Genomic DNA, 19,737 nt, shown 5'->3' on the forward strand with positions numbered 1-19,737 from the left:
TCGAACAGGATACCCCCTCTTGGTTACTGGGCGGGACCATTTGGATGGCCCTGACTGTGATTGGGCCAATTTGGGTTGCTGGGGAGATTTTGATGTTACCATTTAGAGGGTTGGCCCGAAGGTTATATGTTCTTGGCATGCACCTTTTTTCAGTCTCTTTTGCTGCGTGCATCGGATCGCCTGCCCACCCTCCCTAATTTAGGGCTGTTGCATTTGACATTGCTATGCCTGTCATGGGGTCATCTGCCATTGGGACAGGGGCCTGGTAGGAATTTTGTCCATTTGGCTGATTGGCTGCTGCCATTTGGTTTTTGCCTACTGCGTAGCAAATCGTTACAACTTGTAAGGTTGTGGTTAGGCATTGGTTAATTTTTGGTTGGTGGAGGGATGTGGTTGGCAGTGCCTGCCCCTCCAATGCTGCTGCTGCAAGGGAATTCCGTTAAAGGAATCCAGGGGTTGCCATACATTTGTCCATATCCCTGGCAAGGGGCTAGGGCCGTGCAAGCCCCTGGGAGCATGCGGGGAGAGGTGAGGGCCTGTGGCTCAGCTCCATTTCTCCCCAATACAGTGGTACCTCGGGTTAAGTACTTAATTCGTTCTGGAGGTCTGTTCTTAACTTGAAACTGTTCTTAACCTGAAGTACCACTTTAGCTAACGGGGCCTCCCACTGCTGCTGCACCGCCAGAGCACGATTTCTGTTCTCATCCTGAAGCAAAGTTCTTAACCCGAGGTAATATTTCTGGGTTAGCAGATTCTGTAACCTGAAGCGTATGTAACCTGAGGTACCACTGTATTGTTTTCCCTTACTGGCTTTCGCTGGAATCCGGAAGTCAGTTCTGTCCCCAGGTGGGGGGACAGATAGTCCTAACCAATGCCTAAGCAACCACTCACATCCATGTATGTTAATAAAGTTGTGGCCAAAATTATGCCAAAAACCTTAAACAAAAATTCTGTGTGAATTGTGATTTATTTAGGGGGTGGCTCGGGGACCTCTACACAATAGGGAAGGGCTCAGCTCTCCTTTCCCTAGCCCTCCTTTCTCTGTTAAAGACATATACATGCACACACAGACACCTGCTTTACAGGTGAACCTGCAGACAACATCCCTGCCCCCCTGTAGCTTGGATTTTTCTCTTTCACACTGAGATTCTGCTCTGGCTTACATCCTTCTTGCATGCCTGTGTTGTTGTTTGGGTTGGATACAGAACTCGTATTTCAGTGCTGTGTTTGGAAGTGTGTTTAAAAAAATAATAAAACATTTTTTTTCTTCAAACCAGTGAATGGAAAGTGGGCATCCTGGTCCAGCTGGAGTGCTTGCACCATGTCTTGTGGAGGTGGCACCCGACAGAGAACCAGAGACTGCTCAGACCCACCCCCACAGTACGGCGGACACAAGTGTGAAGGAAATGACATGCAGGTTGATTTTTGCAATAGTGATCCTTGTCCCAGTAAGTGCCTTTCGGAATTGGAACAATGGGGCAAACTTGGGGTTACCAGAGACAGCTTTTCTCCTGCAGAGGCCAGAGCAAGTTATAGTTCTTGATAGCTATAATGCTTTGCTATGGGGAGACACGGGTGGCACTGTGGTGTAAACCACTGAGCCTCTTGGGCTTGCCGATCAGAAGGTCGGCGGTTCGAATCCCACGACGGGGTGAGCTCCCATTGTTCTGTTCCAGCTCCTGCCAACCTAGCACACCAGTGCAAGTAGATAAATAGGTATCGTTGCGGCAGGAAGGTAAACGGCATTTCCGTCACGGTGTTCGGTTGTGCAGAACCTGTGTAGAAGGGGGAGGGGGGAAACCCAAAACTGTATATTTTACAAGGTTGTTATTATCTTAACCTATTAGAGTATTTGTAAGAATGGATTGCAAATATCATTGAATTTGTCCATGGCAAGTCTGCGTTTATATGCAAGCTCTGTTGCACTTCCCTGAATACGCTGTTCTCATTGGGAAGTACTTTCCCACTGGCCTCCATGAGGTTTCGAATTCCAGTTTCAGAGGAGGGTTTTCCTTTGCAGCAGGGAAGGGAAGGAAAATTCCACCTCCATGCCTGCTGTGATCCCATTAATTATCGCACCCACCTTGCAATGATTAGGGCCCCCTCCATTAAGTCCAAAGATGCATTTAACATCATGTATTGCTTGTCCCTTGGCCAGTTACCCTACTTAGGTTGCATGGGTGGCGCTGTGGTCTAAATGACTAAGCCTCTTGGGCTTGTCGATCAGAAGGTTGGCGGTTCGAATCCCTTCGATGGCGTGAGCTCCCTTTGCTCTGTCCCAGCTTCTGCCAACCAAACATTTCGAAAAGCACACCAGTGCAAGTAGATCAATAGGTACCGCTGCGGCGGGAAGGTAAATGGTGTTCCCGTGTGCTCTGGTTTCCGTCACGGTGTCCTGTTGCGCCAGAAGCGGTTTAGTCCTGCTGGCCACATGACCCGGAAAGCTGTCAGGCTCCCTTGGCCTGGAAGTGAGATGAGGGCCGCAACCCCATAGCTGCCTTTGACTAGACTTAACCGTCCGGGGTCCTTTACCTTGTTTCTCACCAAAGTCTCCACTGCTTACATCCACTACTGTAACCCACCAAGAAAAGTACAACTGAAATCGTTTTCCATCGCTTTAATTAAATGTACATGAGAGCTGGATTATATGATGCATTTTAAAGACCGGGGTGGTGCATTGGAAGAAAGGCTTTGTGCAGCTGTCAGGAGCAAGAAGCTAGTTGATAAAAGCATTTGCTTCCCAGAACCCAGGTTGCTGTGGTTGCTATCAATTCACAGAACTCTGTCCATTTCTCAACAGTGCAATATATCCACACTGTAGGCCTGTTCACGTGTACCTTAACAGGATATCCCAATCCTGGACTTTCCTGCATTGAGTGGGAAGATCTAAAGGAGGGATTCTAAGCATGTTCAGACGAACATGCTTACAAGCTTCCCTGTGATGAGCAGATGTGCATTATCAGGGCTCCCAAAGGCATGTTACAACATCCCCAGATTGAGAGGAGGCAAATAGTGATACAGCTAGACACGAAAAACAATCTCTCAAAGGACCTGTTGATGGCATTCTACCATTGCACTGTGGAGAGCGTACTAACTTATGGTCTGTGCGTGTGGTTTGGGAGCTGCACGGCCAGGGAAAAAACAACGCTATCCAGGGTTGTAAAGACTGCAGAGAGAATTATTGGGTGCACTCTTCTCACCTTAGATCAAATCTATGCTGCCAGGTGCCATAAGAAAGCGGCAGAGATAGCACATGATAGTACGCACCCCGGAAATGATCTCTTTCAGCTTCTGCCTTCTGGAAGAAGGTATAGGGTTATAAAGGCCAGGACTAGCCGCCTGAAAAACAGTTTCTACCCAAATGCAATTCTGGTTCTAAACGCAGCATAAGGGCTCTCTGTAGTATAGTGTTTTTTAAAATGGGGTTTTAGAGTTTTTAGGGGGTTTTGAATGTTTTATGTAGTTTTGTAGTAGTTTTATGTAGCTTTTATGTAGTTTTATGTAGTTTTCTGGTAGTTTTCTGTAGTTTTAATGTAGTTTTATGTAGTTTTCAATTTCATTGTTCCGCAAGGGACAATGACAATAAAGATATCGTATCGTATCGTATCGTATCGTGAAAAGCATACATAGAGTTGGTGGCAGCAGCCAGATCATAATACACAAGGGATGAAACGTGGGCCACATGCAGAATAAATGAAAGCATAAATCTCCCAGCCTTTGATGTGTGGGGGCTCCTGAAAGAGCTCTTCTCTACTATTCTAGAGACAGTGTAAATTTTAGAAACACATAAACGTTTCTCCAGCGTCGACTAAAATTATTATTTTGGACCACACGATGGCTTTCAGTATTGCTGTTTCAAAAATGTTTTGTTTCTGCAGTGCATGGTAACTGGGGCCCTTGGAGCAACTGGGGCACTTGCAGCCGAACGTGTAACAGTGGCCAGTTGAGAAGGTACCGGACTTGCGACAACCCTCGTCCGCTCAACGGGGGAAGAGCCTGCGCAGGTGCTGATACCCAGATACAGAGGTGTAATATAGAGCTTTGTCCTGGTGAGTTACCTTAGCGTGTACATGGTTATTACCATGGGTTTTTTTGTTTGTTTATAAGACAAGGTTATTTCATTAAGAAATTATGCTAAAAAACGTGGGGTCGTCATATATGGATAGGGGAGAGGTTGGATGGGTGATTGGTGGCTGCCGCGAGCTGGAGATTGTCAGCGGCATTTTTGCTGGTGATTGGTGGGTGTGTTAAGGTCCGCTGGCAATTGGCTGCCGTGGCAATTTGGCGGGTGATTGGTGCTTGCTTTCTGAGAGCATGCAGACGATTCATGGCTTCGTCGATGTGCGTGCGACTGGCTGTGGTGGTCCTGCGGGTGAGCTATTTTCGGCAACCTGCCCCCCCAAAAAGCTGAACAAGTCTGGGCAATCCCCCCTGAAAATAAGCTCAGCAACTGTGGGCAATCCCCCCCCCCCGTGTTATACACAGAAAAATACGGTACATACATATGCAAAGCAACAATCCCGATTTCAATAGCTCACTTGGTTAGAGTGTGGTGCTGATAACTCCGAGATTTAATTAGGTTTGATCTAGAGAATCTTCAGGGACCCTTCCGACTTTTGATTCTGTGAAAATGCTGAAGTAACGAAGAATGCATTATACCCCAAAGACATTGGGAAGAAAGGCTTGCTAAGAGGTGTAAGACTGAACCAGATAAGTGCTGGAGATGTAAAGAGGTGGATTGTTCTTTCATATACGGTGGACTTGTAAAAGGGTAAAAGAGCATTGGGAAATGATCCATAATGAATTGAAAAAAATGTTTAAAAGTACATTCCGAAAAAAACCCAGAGTTCTTTCTGTTCTTTCTGTTGGGGATAATTCAGACTGAAATTCCCATGTGTCAAAAAAAGGTTATTTATGTATGCAACAACTTTAATGTAATAAAGAGTACCTTTTTGGGTGGGAGGGAATGGTCTGTGACTAGTTTCCATGATTATTCCCTGGTCTGTGTGTAGCTGTTGTACCATTCACCCCATTTCTCAACCTCTCCCCCTTCCTACCCCCTTCCCTGGACTCCTTTTGCAAGCAGCACTCCCTTATTATCCTATGGCTGCTCGCATTTGAGTTAGCACATAACGTTTGCGCACACACTTTGCCGAAATAGTATTAATTCTTGTCTTCTGCATTGGTTTACAGTGGATGGAAACTGGGGCCCATGGCAGCCTTGGAGTGCATGTTCTGCTTCTTGTGGGGGAGGAGAGCAGACCCGATCACGGCTGTGCAATAATCCATCCCCATCTAACAGTGGGCGACCTTGTCCCGGAGACGACTCTCAGATTTCCAGGTGTAATGTTCAAGCTTGTCCGGGTAAGTAGGCAGACTCAAGAGTGTGTCTCAGATGCTGAGAACGAACCAACCAACCAAACAAACAAACAGTAACATTCTGGACACTGGGTACTTGGAGAGCCAGTGTGGTGTAGTGGTTAAGAGCGGTGGACTCATAATCTGGTGAACCGGGTTTGATTCCCCACTCCTCCAGATGCAGCTGCTGGGTGACCTTGGGCCAGTCACACTTCTCTGAAGTCTCTCAGCCTCACTCACCTCACAGAGTGTTTGTTGTGGGGGAGGAAGGGAAAAGGAGATTGTTAGTCACTTTGAGACTCCTTAGGGTAGTGATAAAGCGGGAAATCAAATCCAAACTCCTCCTCCTCTTCTTCTTCTTCTTCTTCTTCTTCTTCTTCTTCTTCTTCTTCTTCTTCTTTTCTGCCTGAACAAAAGTGTTTTCAGAATCCCAGTACACAAGAAATGAAACTTCCAAAAATGTTGTACATCAGTTTTTGTTCTAGGCTGAGAGCCAAACTGACCATGATGTTAAATGAGTTTGCATTTAATGGGCAGGTTTGTTTGTTTGCTTTAAATGATGATACTGTCAGTGAGCAGGAGTTGCTGATCATGTTGAGGAATCACAGCAGCGATGCAGAAGAAATTTAATCCTTTCTGAATCCCTTTGAAACCAGATTTTGAACTAGGAGGTATCCTCACGGGAACAAATGGAGGGTTGCCTTCAAAGGGAAGGATTCTCCTCTGGATCACAGTGAGGGAGGAAAAGATTAAGTTCTACCTCCGTGCCTGCTATGTCCCAGTTTTATCTCTCCCTTGTCCAGCCCTGTAATGGTTCTAGGGGGTTGCTTGTGCGTAAATCGACGCCACACCTGGCTAGGTTACCTGGGTGGACCCTTTCTGTCCGGACAGCCACTCACCCATGGCTGTCTCAATCGCTGGCAGAATCCGTCAGTGGGCGTTTCTTGAACTTCTTCCAGCAAAGAAGCTCTTTGATGCCTAGTCTCCGCCTGCTCTCCCTGCGCGGAAGCCTTCTGCGCAGGGAGGTTGTGGGCAGCGGAGGACCCGTGCTCTCCCCGCTGGTCCCCGGCGAGGAGTCATGGAGCCACCTCGCCGATTCCCCCATCTGCCCCCCTTCTCCACTGGTGCTACGCTGAATTCCTTCCCCAGAAGATGGGCTGCTTCTCTCCCTCCCGGGACGCTCTCCGGAACCCCTCTGGAGCCCTCCCTCTCCCTCGGGCTCCGATGGCAGTTCCCTGACAAGCCCCATTGAAACAAATTTAATTTGGCCCTGTGTTAGAAATTTGTTCAACATTCTCCTGTGTCTTATGTAGCATGTGCTCTTTGACATAATAATAGTGCATTGGGTGGGGGGATTTATTCTGCTTTGGTTTGTTCCACCATGCTTCCCCAGTGCTGCCACATTCTTGCTGCCCTGGGTTGGGTTGGCACAACAATAACAGAATGAAAATAACCCAGAACTTTGTGGGTATGAAAAGATAGGGGATTTCAGCAGGAAGTTACAGGTTGGAAATGAAACATTTCCAAAACGTTTTCAGGCACAAACAGTACTGAAAGCAGGTTCTCATGTGACCACCCCAGTGAGCTCAAAGCGTCATTTAATGTGCAATAAAAAGGCGTCTGGAAGGGACCCTAGAAGAGCTCAAATTCCCCCCCACAAAAAAATTCTCAGTAACATTGAGGGCATTTCAGCAGTAGTCCAGCTGACTGCCTGTGCTAATATAGCACCTCCTGGTATTACGAGCATTTGAACTTTTATTCCTGATCTTCACCCCCTTTTTGTTTGGGGGCGGGAGATAAGTAGTGGAATATTGGAAGCTGTCAGTTAATTGCTTCTCTTAGCTCACAACTTGGAGAGTTGCCACCTGTCACTGGGCCTAATGAACCAACGTTCTGACTTAATATATGTTCAGATAGACTCGGGGAACAATTTGAAAATTGTCTGCTCAAACTACCAGACCAATATTTGCAAAGGAATCCAACCGTTTCTTATTTCTGCTTCACTGAAAGGAACCTAAAAACGTTGGACGGTTGCTCAGAATGCTGCGTAATCCGAGGGAAGTTACGAGTACTTGTCTTGTTTCCCTACCTGAAAGTGCACACACATGTAGAAAATGGGCAGAAATGTTTTGAAAAACAAACTTTTACAAACACAGGTGTCTCTCTTATTAGCAGCACTTTGTATATATATTTTTTCAGTTGTTGTTTCCTTAAAATGTGGCACCAGAACACAGAGAAGTTTTACATGTCAGTAAGATGAATATACTTTGGTGTTCTGGCCCAAGTCCTAACCAAATAATTTCACAGAGCCTGCCTGAATTCCTGCAGTTTATTCTGTTTCCTTTCCTGCCATACTTTGTTGTGTTACCATTGGCATGCAGTGCTAAACAACAGTCTTTTCCTCTGAGGACTCGATGTCTCATGAAAAGCCCCTGGCTTTTCCTCCGGGGATATGTGGCCTAGTAGATGTCTACTAACATCATTATTTAGTTGGGCTGTTCCATTTTACGTCTTTATTTTTTTCAAAACAGAGAGGGCAGTGTGGCTCAACATCAGCACTTGGATAATAATACATTTGATTTGATTTTTCGAAGTAATAGATGTTACAGATGGCCATTCCCCCCCTCCCCCCAACTTTTGACTTCCTTGGCAATAGGTGGACCTCCACGGGCTAGAGGAAGTGTCATTGGAAATATTAATGATGTTGAGTTTGGAATCGCTTTCCTGAATGCCACTATAATCGATAGCCCAGATCTGGACACTAGGCGAATACAAGCCAAGATTACGAATATCCCACGGAGTCTCGGTATGTACATCTGTTTCTTTAGTACTTAAGAAATGTTCCTTAGGTTTATCAAACTTAAAACAGTTTTTATTCTGTTGAAATACTGGCTGACCCATGTTCTTCATGGCTAGCAGACAACATTGGGGTGCTTGTTTGTTTGCTTGTTTGTTTTGCTTTGCTACCTCTGAACGTCACATATTTTGTTCAACTTTTCCTTTGACATAGCCTTACAAGCCCCTTCCGTCTCTGTACATGCCATGGGAAAAGTACCGTATTTTTTGCTCTATAAGACTCACTTTTTCCCTCCTAAAAAGTAAGGGGAAATGTGTGTGTGTGTTATGGAGCGAATGCAGGCTGCGCAGCTATCCCAGAAGCCAGAACAGCAAGAGGGATCGCTGCTTTCACTGCGCAGTGATCCCTTTTACTGTTCTGGCTTCTGAGATTCAGAATATTTTTTTTCTTGTTTTCCTCCTCCAAAAACTAGGTGCGTCTTGTGGTCTGGTGCGTCTTATAGAGCGACAAATATGGTAACATATGATTGAGGAGGCATGTAACTTGCTCCGGAGAGGAGAGCAATGAACCTATGAGCTTGCACACCATTTCAAAAAGGATTGTGGCTAGCAAGAGTGCCTCCAGGTCTTTTAGAGCTGGCAAGCAGATTGAGGCTGCTGGGCCTTTACTGTCAAACTCTTTGCAGACTCCAATACAGTCATACTTCTGGTTGCATTTGCTTCATGTTGTGGATTTTTGGGTTACGAATGCGGCAAACCTGGAAGTGTATATTTCTGGGTTTTGCTGCACGTGCAGAAGCGATCTGTGCGCTTCTCACATGCACAGAAACGCTTTGTTGCACTTCGCGCAGCAGCAGCGCTCTACTTACAGACTTTTCAGGGTACAAACGGCACCCCGAAACGGATTGCGTTCGTAAGTAGAGGTACCACTCCATTTGCTTATTTGCTCTGCTATTTTCATAAAATATTTAATGCAATCAGTAACAAGAGAGAGAATTTATTAAAGGTCAGGTGACATTGTAAGTAATACAAAATGCAAAAAAACCAACCCACAAATGTTGCTGTACATATGACAATGCTTTCCCCCCCCCCCTCTAAAGGTCCAGCAATGAGAGCGCTAGTTTCTATTCTGAGTCCCATTTATTGGACAACAGCCAAAGAAAATGGAGAAGCAGTGAATGGCTTTTCACTCACCAATGCAGTTTTCAAGAGAGAGACACAAGTGGAATTTGCTACCGGTTAGTTAAAAATGGGACAACAGCTTTCTATTTTGCGTAACTTCCAAAGCTTCTGTTTAGAACAATTTGCCATAGTTGGGTTTTCGGTATTTTGGCCTCCTGGTTCAAACTGAAGGACTGCAGGAAGACGTTTTTGTTTGTCTCTTACTTTGAGAACCATATATTTGGCCTTTAAAGGTGTGAGTACCGAATGATAAATAGGAGGTTTAAAAATTATGCAAGCCTTCTAATGATCACTGTCAACAGTCCCCTTTAAAGTTGGCTTTAAGATAGTTAATGCAAATTTAAATGGTTCTTTGTTAATTAATTTTTGACTTGAGGTTTCTTATGGGGGCAAGCCCCCCCCCCCCGGTTTCACACATTTGAACTCTTACTAAAATTCACAGGGGAGATCTTACGGATGACTCACATCGCCCGTGGCTTGGACTCAGATGGATCTTTACTCTTGGATGTTGTCATCAGTGGCCACATGCTGCAGTTACAGTCATCACCTGATGTTAATGTAAAGGTAAATCATCTCTATACACTACTGAAACTATCTGTCTATAGGTTTCCCCAGTACACTCAGCCATCATAATGTTAGTGTGTCAGTTGACACCACTGTCATCCTCATATGATCCTGTGGCTGTAGGCAAAGTCTATTGTTTGATCATCCGCTCATTGTCCCCAGAAGTTCTTTTGATTGCTAACTATATTGTTAGTTTTATTTTTGCTATGGATAGGCATCCATCCACTGATGTGATGAGATACGGGTGGCGCTGTGGTCTAAACCACTGAGCCTCTTGGGCTTGCCGATCGGAAGGTCGGCAGTTCGAATCCCTGCAACAGAGTGAGCTCCCGTTGCTCTGTGCTCTGTCCCAGCTCCTGCCAACCTAGCAGTTCAAAAGCACGCCAGTAGGTACCGCTGTGGCAGGAAGGTAGACAGCGTTTCCATGTGCTCTGACTTCCATCACGGTGTCCCATTGTGCCAGAAGCGGTTTAGTCCTGCTGGCCACATGACCCGCAAAGCTGTCTGTGGACAAACACCCGCTCCCTTGGCCTGAAAGCGAGATGAGCGCCACAACCTCATAGTTGCCTTTGACTGGACTTAACCGTCTGGGGTCCCTACCTTTTACCTTTAATCCCTTCTCCTACATGGGACACACAAGACCGGCTCTTAGCAGGCTATCCTCTGGTGCTGGTTGCATGAGCGCTAAGCAACAGCTCAAATATTGTAGTCCGTGTATTTTCTTCCCCTCTGGATTCCACTTGTGTTCCTTTCAAGCTGGAGGAATGGAAGGGAAATCTAGTTCCATTATAGCAATCTAGCATTTTTCAAAACTGTGGATGATTGCGTCCATTCCTGCATGTCCGCTATGGCCATGGAGAATGGCAAAGTGTCTCCTTAATGTCTCCTTAATCTGGAGTTGTGTGGTGTTCGTTTCAGGATTATACAGAAGATTATATTCAGACAGGCCCTGGTCAGCTCTATGCTTACTCTACACGACTCTTCACCATAGATGGAGTTAGTGTACCATACACTTGGAACCATACCATTACCTACGACCCGAATCGCGGAAGAATGCCCTTCCTGGTGGAAACCCTCCAGGCCGCCTCTGTTGAAACAGAATACAATGCACTCGAAGAAGCTCTAACTTTTAAAATCCGTGCTTCCATTACAAAAGGTATTGTTGCGGGGAATGGTACACGCAGGGTTTGGTAGACATGAGATGCCTTTTAAGTAAAGGATGGCCTTTATCGAAGGCCAGTTAAATCTGATGCTGTTAAATGTTTTAGAAGGAATATGGTAAAAGCATGCCATATTCTAAGTAGTTTACATTGGGTTGAAGACCTTGTACATACTATTATATATAATGCCTTGCATAATGCGCTGGTAGAACAATACTTGGGACAAATTTAGGGAGAAATAGTAGAGGTCTAATCAGGAGTCTGTAATTTATCTACTGGGTGAACAAGATAAAAATGCAACTGTGAAGAGTGCACAATTAATGTCTGCAATAACTGATGAGACAGGAAATTCCTTAGAGAGAATGCTGCATCTTATCTGGGTGATTCATAATTTAAAGTTTTATTAATTTTTTCCCTTTAGTTTTTACATAAATTTATTCAGAGGTGTATAAATTCTTTTTTAAATATTTGTTAATACAGGGACATCTTTTTAAAGGGGACTTGTGAGTTGCCAGGAAAATATGGCATTTTAGCTTTGTTTATGTAGTTTCATTTGGGTCTGTTAACTTTTATTAGTCTTGCCCCCCCCCCCCAGTTATTTTGACAACCTGTTGTCTAGATGCAAATAAATGAATCTGAGATGTTTTGCCTTTCCTGAAGTGGATTATGCTTTAGAAAGGAAGAATATTTACTTTGGTTCTTCCCTTACTGTCATCTTGAATGCAATTTTTTATTTTAGATGGATTGTTTCCCCCATTGTTGTACATAAAAGCAACATAATCTTATTGAGGGTGGTACATTTCTGCATAAACGTTTATTCAGTTTTGAATATTCATCTACTTACATCATTTATAGACCACCCTATCAATTAAATAAACAAAATTACAATAAACAGAAAACTTTCCAACCAAAGTACCCAGTGAACTTTTGAAGAACTTTATAAAAGAAAAATCTGATGTCCATAGGGGTTTTTTTTGTCAGTCTGTAATCCTTTTGCTTCCTTCATCCACAGGAGACCAAAGCAACCAGTGTCCTAATGGGTTTGGCTTAGACTCTGCTGGGCCATATTGTACAGGTAAGAATATGGCTAATAATGTGACTAAATATAGAAGCACACATTCCCTTTACAGACTCCTAGGATGCCTCTTCCAGACTTCACTTTAGGTAAATTAGAGCTAAAGTTGCTGAACATGTTGCTTATTCAGAAACTCTTATTCTCGAGTAGGGATGGTGAACGTGTCTATTTAGGTTTCTCATTTTTCCCAATCTTAATAGTGAGTTCCTTTCTGCAGCAATTTGTGGGTTGTTTTTTTAAAAAAAATCTTTGTGAGAATTTGTTGGCTTTTTAGCGAGAATTTCTCATATATTTTTGTTTGTTGCTCTGACTAATATACACATTTTGTCAAGCAGTTTTTCCTAATGCATTTGTATGTTATTTTCACTAATAATACAGTGGTACCTCAGGTTACATATGCTTCAGGTTACATACGCTTCAGGTTACAGACTCCGCTAACCCAGAAATAGTGCTTCAGGTTAAGAACTTTGCTTCAGGATGAGAACAGAAAACGCACGGTGGCGGTGCAGCAGCAGCAGGAGGCTCCATTAGCTAAAGTGGTGCTTCAGGTTAAGAACAGTTTCAGGTTAAGAACGGACCCCCAGAATGAATTAAGTACTTAACCCGAGGTACCACTGTATCCCTTTTTAAGTACACTTTCCCTAATACATGCACATTTGTCATGGCAAGAGTGTCAAGGCAAGAATTCAGAGAACTGCGAATTTCAAAGAGCGGCTGTGTTTTGGTTCATGTATTGGTTTGAGAAGCTCAAGTTTGGTGTTACCCATCCCTGCCCTTATCTGGGGGGGGGGGAAATCTGACTTTGCCCAGTGGAAACATATTGACATATATTCACACAGATATATTAAGAGTGGGTTAGAACTGAAACTGAATTTGGGGGTCCAGGCTTCCATTCTGATCTTTTAACACGATTGAATTTTCGTTTTCCTTCTCCTTGGTCCTAACCCTTTAGTGTTTTTAGAATGTTCAAATTGCTGCTGTAGTGTGAGCAGGATTAACAGTGTGGGAAGGGGGCTGGGTCCTTCACTTCCTCATTTTTATTGTTAAAGATAACGTTAATGAATCCCAGAAGCCTAGTTAGACCCTATAGACTTCCTGTTGCCAGTCTATATTCCTGTTTATGAACTATACCGTGCAAACGGCACCCTAGTTTTATGTGGTTTTGCTTTTATCATTAGATGAAGATGAGTGTACAGTTCGAAATCCATGTTCCCACACTTGCCACAACGCCATAGGAACCTATTATTGTTCGTGTCCCAAAGGACTTACCATATCAGCAGATGGAAGAGCATGCCAAGGTAAGGCTTGCTTTTAGATGTTGTGCACTGGCCACACCATGTTTTTATGACGGTATTTAGAATACATGAGAGATGAATGTTATTTTATCTTTTATTCTTTGTATTTACATCCCATTTCTTCTTTGATGATACTAAAGCTGATGTCCTATTCAGATACTCACCAGTACCTCCGGTTATGTAACCCTCTGGTTACGTAAACTTTGGGATGCGAAAGCAGCAAACCTGCAAGTATTTTACCGGGTTTTGCCGCGCACACATGCACAGAAGCAGTAAACCGCTTATGTGCATGTGCAGAAGTGGTCTACCGCCACGTACGCATGCACAGAAGTGGTCCTCAGGTTGGGGAAACCAGACTTCCAGAATGAATCCCATCCGCAACCGGATGTACCACTATATATGCCTTCAGATCAGGTCCTAAGATACTAACCTGGGTAATATTCTCATGATAAAACAGACACAGTTTCTTCCATGATGGATTGATGTATGAGTGCACATATGGCTTGCCTTTATTGCAGATATTGACGAGTGTGCCTTAGGGAGGCATTCTTGCCATGCTGGCCAGGACTGTGAAAACATTATTGGCTCTTACCACTGTGTGGTTCGGTGTGGGATCGGCTTCAGAAGAACATCAGATGGACTAAATTGCCAAGGTATGGAGATAGTGTCGTCTCATCTGCCAACAATTATTATTAAATCACATGAGACTCCGTTAAATAACAGTTTTTTTATAAGGGCAGGATGAATCCTTGAACGCAGTAAGGATTTGATTAAAATGTTCTTTGAAATTTTGCCTTCACATTTTGTGATTATCTGATAATCTCTCTGCAGTTTCCAGAATACTCAACAGGCAAGACGTTTTTCATTAGTGCTCTTTCGCTCAGATCTGTGTAAACACAGGTTCTTGTCATTTGATGTTACTTTCCATTTCATGCTAGTATTTTGCATGCTTTAGAGAATGATAGCTAACCAGCAGCCTGAGTTAGATCTAACTCGGGAAAGAACTGTTAAGAATACAAAAGGGTGGCAAAGGGTTTTGCAAAGAGTGAAACTGCATGAAATGTCACTGATGTTTCACCTAATGAACTCGAACTGTTAACCATTAATCTCACTATCTGCTGCTCCCAGTATAGTTTGTTAAGACCATAAAATGATCAGACAGACTCCAGATGAATGATACTGCTCTTTTCCACTATTTGACAATGACCCCTCCCCACTTCAAATAGGGGGGCGTTATTTGCGGGGTCACACACAGCCACCTGATCCTACACAATCCCCAGCAGTTCAGCCTGGCTTCGCCTCCCCAAGATGGACAGAAACCTATTGGTTAGGCTGAGGAAGAAACAATAGTCGTGTGAAGAGTTAAGAAATCCCCTCATCTCATTGCCTCTGTTTGGTGACAAATGTCTGGCTTTGCCCTCTGACAACAATCACTCCAAGTCTGCAGGGTAAGAGAGGTTTAATCATGTCTATATTATTCAACAGATGTTAATGAGTGCCAAGAGTCGAACCCTTGTAATCAACGCTGCTTCAACATCATTGGAAGCTTCCACTGTGGGTGTGAACCAGGATATCAGCTAAAAGGCAGAAAATGCATAGGTATGAAATAGATTTCAGGACAGTGGGGCCCATACACGTAGTTTATAAAGGTTCTCTTGGAGAGCTGGACAAAGCCTATTAAGTCCTGCTGATAAAAAAAATCCTCTGGAAATCAAACGACAATTTGCCTATAAAATGTCTTGAGTAGGTTTGCTTTGAAATATAATCTAGAATGAGCAACACACAGTCAATCAGATATTTCTTAAGAAACCTTAAGGCCTTGAAAGTCTCCAACCTATTCCTAGTATAAGGAACAATGAATGAACCAAGGTCTAGTGAACTTCAGGGCTGAGCACGATCTAAACCTGGATTTCCCCGCTCCTAATCCTCTTCTTTTCTTTGATGATCACTTGAAACAGAGTAAGATTTTCTTCCATGAACACTGTTTAAACAGTGAGTCTGTAAGGGACTGGGGAGGCCAATTCTGGATCCACATGTCCTTCCACAGTGGGGATGTAGGTTTCTGGGTGGGAATTGATTACGGTGAGGGTTTACCAAGTGTGCCTGCCTCTTAGCACGTTTCTCCCCTTCATCCTGAGTTCTAGCATCTTCAAAGCCCATGACACCTTTGGTAAGGCTGTTCTTCTAGGGGTCAGCAAACTTACTGCGCCTCAGGCCGGTGTCTCCAGCGCCGATCGTGCGGCAGGCCGGAGGGCGGGGGAGCACGTGCCCATACGCGTGCACACACACTATTTCCGGTGCACTGGAAATAGCTTGTGTGCATGTGCACGGGCCTCCTCCACCCCAGATGTGCACCAGAAATACCGCTTGTGCATGCGCAAATAACACTTGCGCATGCGCACAAGCTATTTCCAGTGCTCCTCCAACCTGGAAGTGGGCAGCCGCGCAGTGTAGTGCCGGTAGGAGCAGGCGGCGGCAGCAGGTGGCAGGGGTCACTGTAGGTTGGATAAACGAGTCCCTTGGGTCTTATCCGGCCCGCGGGCCTTAGTTTGGGGACCCCTGCTCTAGGCACTACACTACACAGGGACCGGGCTCATAGGAAGTGTGTCTTTGCAGTTCAATTCCTTCTGCACTCATGATAATGTCAGCTACAAAGGCTAGCTTCCACTGAAAGGATCTTTTTTGCTATGCTTTGTAAGACAGAAAGACTGAAAGTTCCCTGCTTAGCAGTTCTTGGTGCTAGATGAGTGTTTCTTCTTCAGGCAGCTTAATTCCTCTGCCACCTTTGGCCCCAGGACTAGGACCTGTGGGCCGCCCTCTGCTGCCAGCGATACTCCCCCTGTGGCATGAGTGAAGCGCCCATACACAGCCCTTGCCCTGCAGTCGTTGTGACTCCTTCCCCCTTACTCAGCTCTTTTCTGCAAGGGTAAGGGCTCACTACTTGCCCATAGAGGTCCTGGTCTACCTTGTGTGTCATTGTCTGCCTCCCCCATCAATAGGCACCAATTAGCACTTCTCTACGTAACTGAGATTTAACTGTTGCTCAGATCTACCTATTTAGTAATGCTTTGTAAGCCAAACTCATGCCTTAACGACAGTTGCAGCACTACAATTGCAGATATAAGATATATTTTATGATGTAAAAAAAGTAAGTTCATATGCAACGTCGGCTCCCTGCCAAAAGCCGATCAGCGGTGCCTGCAACACCCTCTGTTTCTGCCCACATGATGTCAGGTGATTGACAGGCAGCAGCCCCACCCACGTGCCACAGTTGGCTAACGGGAGATGGGGAAGGTAAGAATTTGACCCATTGGCCAGATCTAACTCTCCACCCTTGTCTTAAGGCAAAACATGTTTCTACAACAACCAGAAATGCAGCCCAAGTCAGATGTGACAGGGTGAATTTTTGCTGTACGTCTCTGTTAAAATCTATTTCACTTGGCAATAGGAAAAGGTCAAATCATATGACCTTGGTGCCACATGCAAATTGTAAGCCGTTTTGTTCTGAGCAACATAAAGATTTCTTCACAAAAGTATATGGGAGAGGGAGAAGTTACGTAAAACAAGGATTTTCACCCAAGAGGTGAAAGCATAATGCTATCAGTTTAGCTACTGAACTTTCTGTCTTCTTAAAGATGTGAATGAATGCAGACAAAATGTATGCAGACTTGACCAGCATTGCAAGAATACACGAGGTGGCTATAAATGCATTGATCTGTGTCCAAATGGAATGACCAAAGCAGAAAATGGAAGTTGTATAGGTATGTATGTTTCTTTTCTGCATTCTTGTCAGACTGTAGCAGAGAATCAGGAGATCTCCAGCTGCTTCTACCTCATCCCTCTCCTTCCACTATGTTTGTGAATGTCACTTGTGAACTACGCAATGGGTATCATATCCCAAAAAGCATGTGTTCTACTCTTGAACAACTACGTGAATCGGAAATAATAATAATAATAATAATAATAATAATAATAATAATAATAATAATTATTATTATTATTTATTATTATTTGTACCCCGCGGTACCTCTGGGCGGCTTCCATAGAAACCAAAAATACACTAAAATATCACACATTAAAAACTTCCCTGAACAGGGCTTCCTTAAGATGTCTTCTGAATGTCAGGTAGTTTTTTATCGCTTTGACATCTGATGGGAGCGCGTTCCACAGGGCGGGCGCCACTACCGAGAAGGCCCACACACACATGTAGAATACTTTTACTCTTCATTGGGGTTTTTTAAAAAAATCTCCCTCATTCCTTCTCAGAAAAAATTGTGCTGTGTATTTTCATTTAAGAATAAGGGAAGATATGATAAAAATGAATAAAAAGGGGATACCTGAATTCCCATATACAGTGGTGTCCGTTCCAAAACCAAAGCGTTCCAAAACCAAGGTGTGCTTTCCCATAGAAAGTAATGCAAAACGGATTAATCTGTTCCAGACTTTTAAAAATGACCCTTAAAACAGCAATTTGACATGAATTTTACTATCTAACAAGACCATTCATCCATAAAATGAAAGCAATGATCAATGTACTGTACTATAAAATAAATAAGACAGTATTGTAGATGATTTAAAAAAAAATTCTTTTCTTTTCTTACTTGCACTGATGATAGTCATTGTTTGGATGAGGGGCTTTTATCCATTTCCGCAGTCACACAATCAATCCATCAGTAGCTGAACTGGGTTCCACACAATCACAAAAAACAAATTAATCGAAAAAGCCTGAAAAACAAAAATGCAAATAGTAAAAACAAAATCGCCAAACTTAATCCATTCCGGAAGTCAAATGTTCAAAAACCAAGGCACAGCTTCTGATTGGTGCAGGTGCACCAGAAACAATAGCCGACAGCCGCATCAGTTGCTCAGCTTCCGAAAAATGTTACGAAACCAGAACACACACTTCCGGGTTTTCGGCGTTTGAAAACTAAGGTACCACTGTATTAACATCCAAGACCCCAAGAGGATGCTGAATTCTGGATAGCAAAACACACTCTTATGACAGAAAAGTATCCATCTATGAAAACGGAGGAATTACAAACAAAATAAAATACAGTGGGGGGGACAACTTTGGGTAACCTTGTAGCTAAGCTCTATGTGAATAATAAATATCTGCTATAAAGTGTTTGTATACAAGTACAGTTACTTTTAAAGATTTTGTGTTCCTTGTCAGATGTCGATGAATGCAGAGATGGTACACATCAGTGCCGCTACAATCAGATATGTGAAAACTCGCGAGGAAGCTACCGGTGTGTGTGCCCGAGAGGGTACCGATCCCATGGCATTGGAAGACCTTGTATGGGTAAGTTAGAAGCAGGGGTTGGATAAACATGAATGCTATTCTGGTACCCACCATCTGATTCTGGCTGCTGTTTATGTCTACCCACAAAAGGGTTTAACATGCTCTACTGCTTGAAATCAGCAGGCTTCAGCTACGACTAATTAGACCTCAAAGACCTCTTACTGAAAAGAAAAAAAATTAAGAGTGGCTGATTTCAAGCACAAATGCATACAATTCCCAGGGAATGTGACTGTTTAAATCACACCAAGTAAAAGTAAGCTTGCATGTATCATGGTGATGCATTCTATGACATGCATGTTGCAAGATGAATTTGGGACGAATCTTAATTCTGCATGGTTCCTTGCTTTATTTTGCTCCTTAACAAGTGGCTAGTTCTCTGCACTGCATGTACTTGGTGCCAGACAATGTAGCTTGTATGTGGGCTAACTATCTGAGCTGCTGTTCCGCATACAATGACAAAACTTCCTTGTATAATAGTGCCCCCCGCCCCCGGTCATGTATTCAGTTGTAAATGTCAAAACAAGCAAGCAAAATCACATGTGCAGGGAGCAGGGGTGCAGCACAGCTTGTTCTGCCTTGTCACAGTTCCTTTATCTCCCTTTTGTGACTCCAAATAAACTTCAGTCCTCCAGGTCCACCCACATCTTATACTTGTTTTAGTCTTCCCACTGGCTTTGTAACTTCAAGGCACCACGGAAGGCTGTTGGTCAGGGCCTTCCAACATTTTTATCCTGATGCAAATTGGCTAGCACTCTCCTTTACACACAAGTTGGGCTCCACGTCAATCATCTTCTCCCAGAAAGCACAGAGCAGGGATTGCAAAATTTAAGGAGGCTCACTCAGCAGAGGTGTTGTTTAACTTCCCCAGATTAAATGAAGACAAAAGCAAAGACGATCAGTGGCGTAAGGATGCTCCCTCAGGTATATAGAGCAGTCAAAATTCAACCCAAAAGCATGAGGTTTACTGGGAAAAAGTTCAGGAAGTAAGCAAGCAAAAGGGTATTT

At 43.9% G+C, this 19,737-nt stretch overlaps 1 protein-coding gene across 4 annotated transcripts in view; it reads left to right on the forward strand.

The window, feature by feature from the left end:
* The window catches only part of HMCN1 (hemicentin 1), a 313,634-nt gene that overhangs the window by 285,318 nt on the left and 8,579 nt on the right, over nucleotides 1–19,737 (forward strand). For 3 of the 4 annotated variants that reach the window (XM_083620076.1, XM_083620077.1, XM_083620078.1), the window contains 13 exons: nucleotides 1,278–1,448; nucleotides 3,879–4,049; nucleotides 5,194–5,364; nucleotides 8,015–8,164; nucleotides 9,255–9,392; nucleotides 9,779–9,900; nucleotides 10,819–11,056; nucleotides 12,073–12,135; nucleotides 13,314–13,433; nucleotides 13,949–14,083; nucleotides 14,916–15,029; nucleotides 17,066–17,191; nucleotides 18,604–18,732. In XM_083620076.1, the coding sequence (XP_083476202.1) occupies nucleotides 1,278–1,448; nucleotides 3,879–4,049; nucleotides 5,194–5,364; nucleotides 8,015–8,164; nucleotides 9,255–9,392; nucleotides 9,779–9,900; nucleotides 10,819–11,056; nucleotides 12,073–12,135; nucleotides 13,314–13,433; nucleotides 13,949–14,083; nucleotides 14,916–15,029; nucleotides 17,066–17,191; nucleotides 18,604–18,732 (1,848 nt within the window). The remainder of the gene's footprint in view (nucleotides 1–1,277; nucleotides 1,449–3,878; nucleotides 4,050–5,193; nucleotides 5,365–8,014; nucleotides 8,165–9,254; nucleotides 9,393–9,778; nucleotides 9,901–10,818; nucleotides 11,057–12,072; nucleotides 12,136–13,313; nucleotides 13,434–13,948; nucleotides 14,084–14,915; nucleotides 15,030–17,065; nucleotides 17,192–18,603; nucleotides 18,733–19,737) is intronic. The other variant, XR_014549512.1, reaches the window with a different exon arrangement.

This window comes from Podarcis filfolensis (genome assembly GCF_964270895.1).
Source record: "Podarcis filfolensis genome assembly, chromosome: 6".
NCBI classification, from domain to species: Eukaryota; Metazoa; Chordata; class Lepidosauria; order Squamata; family Lacertidae; genus Podarcis; species Podarcis filfolensis.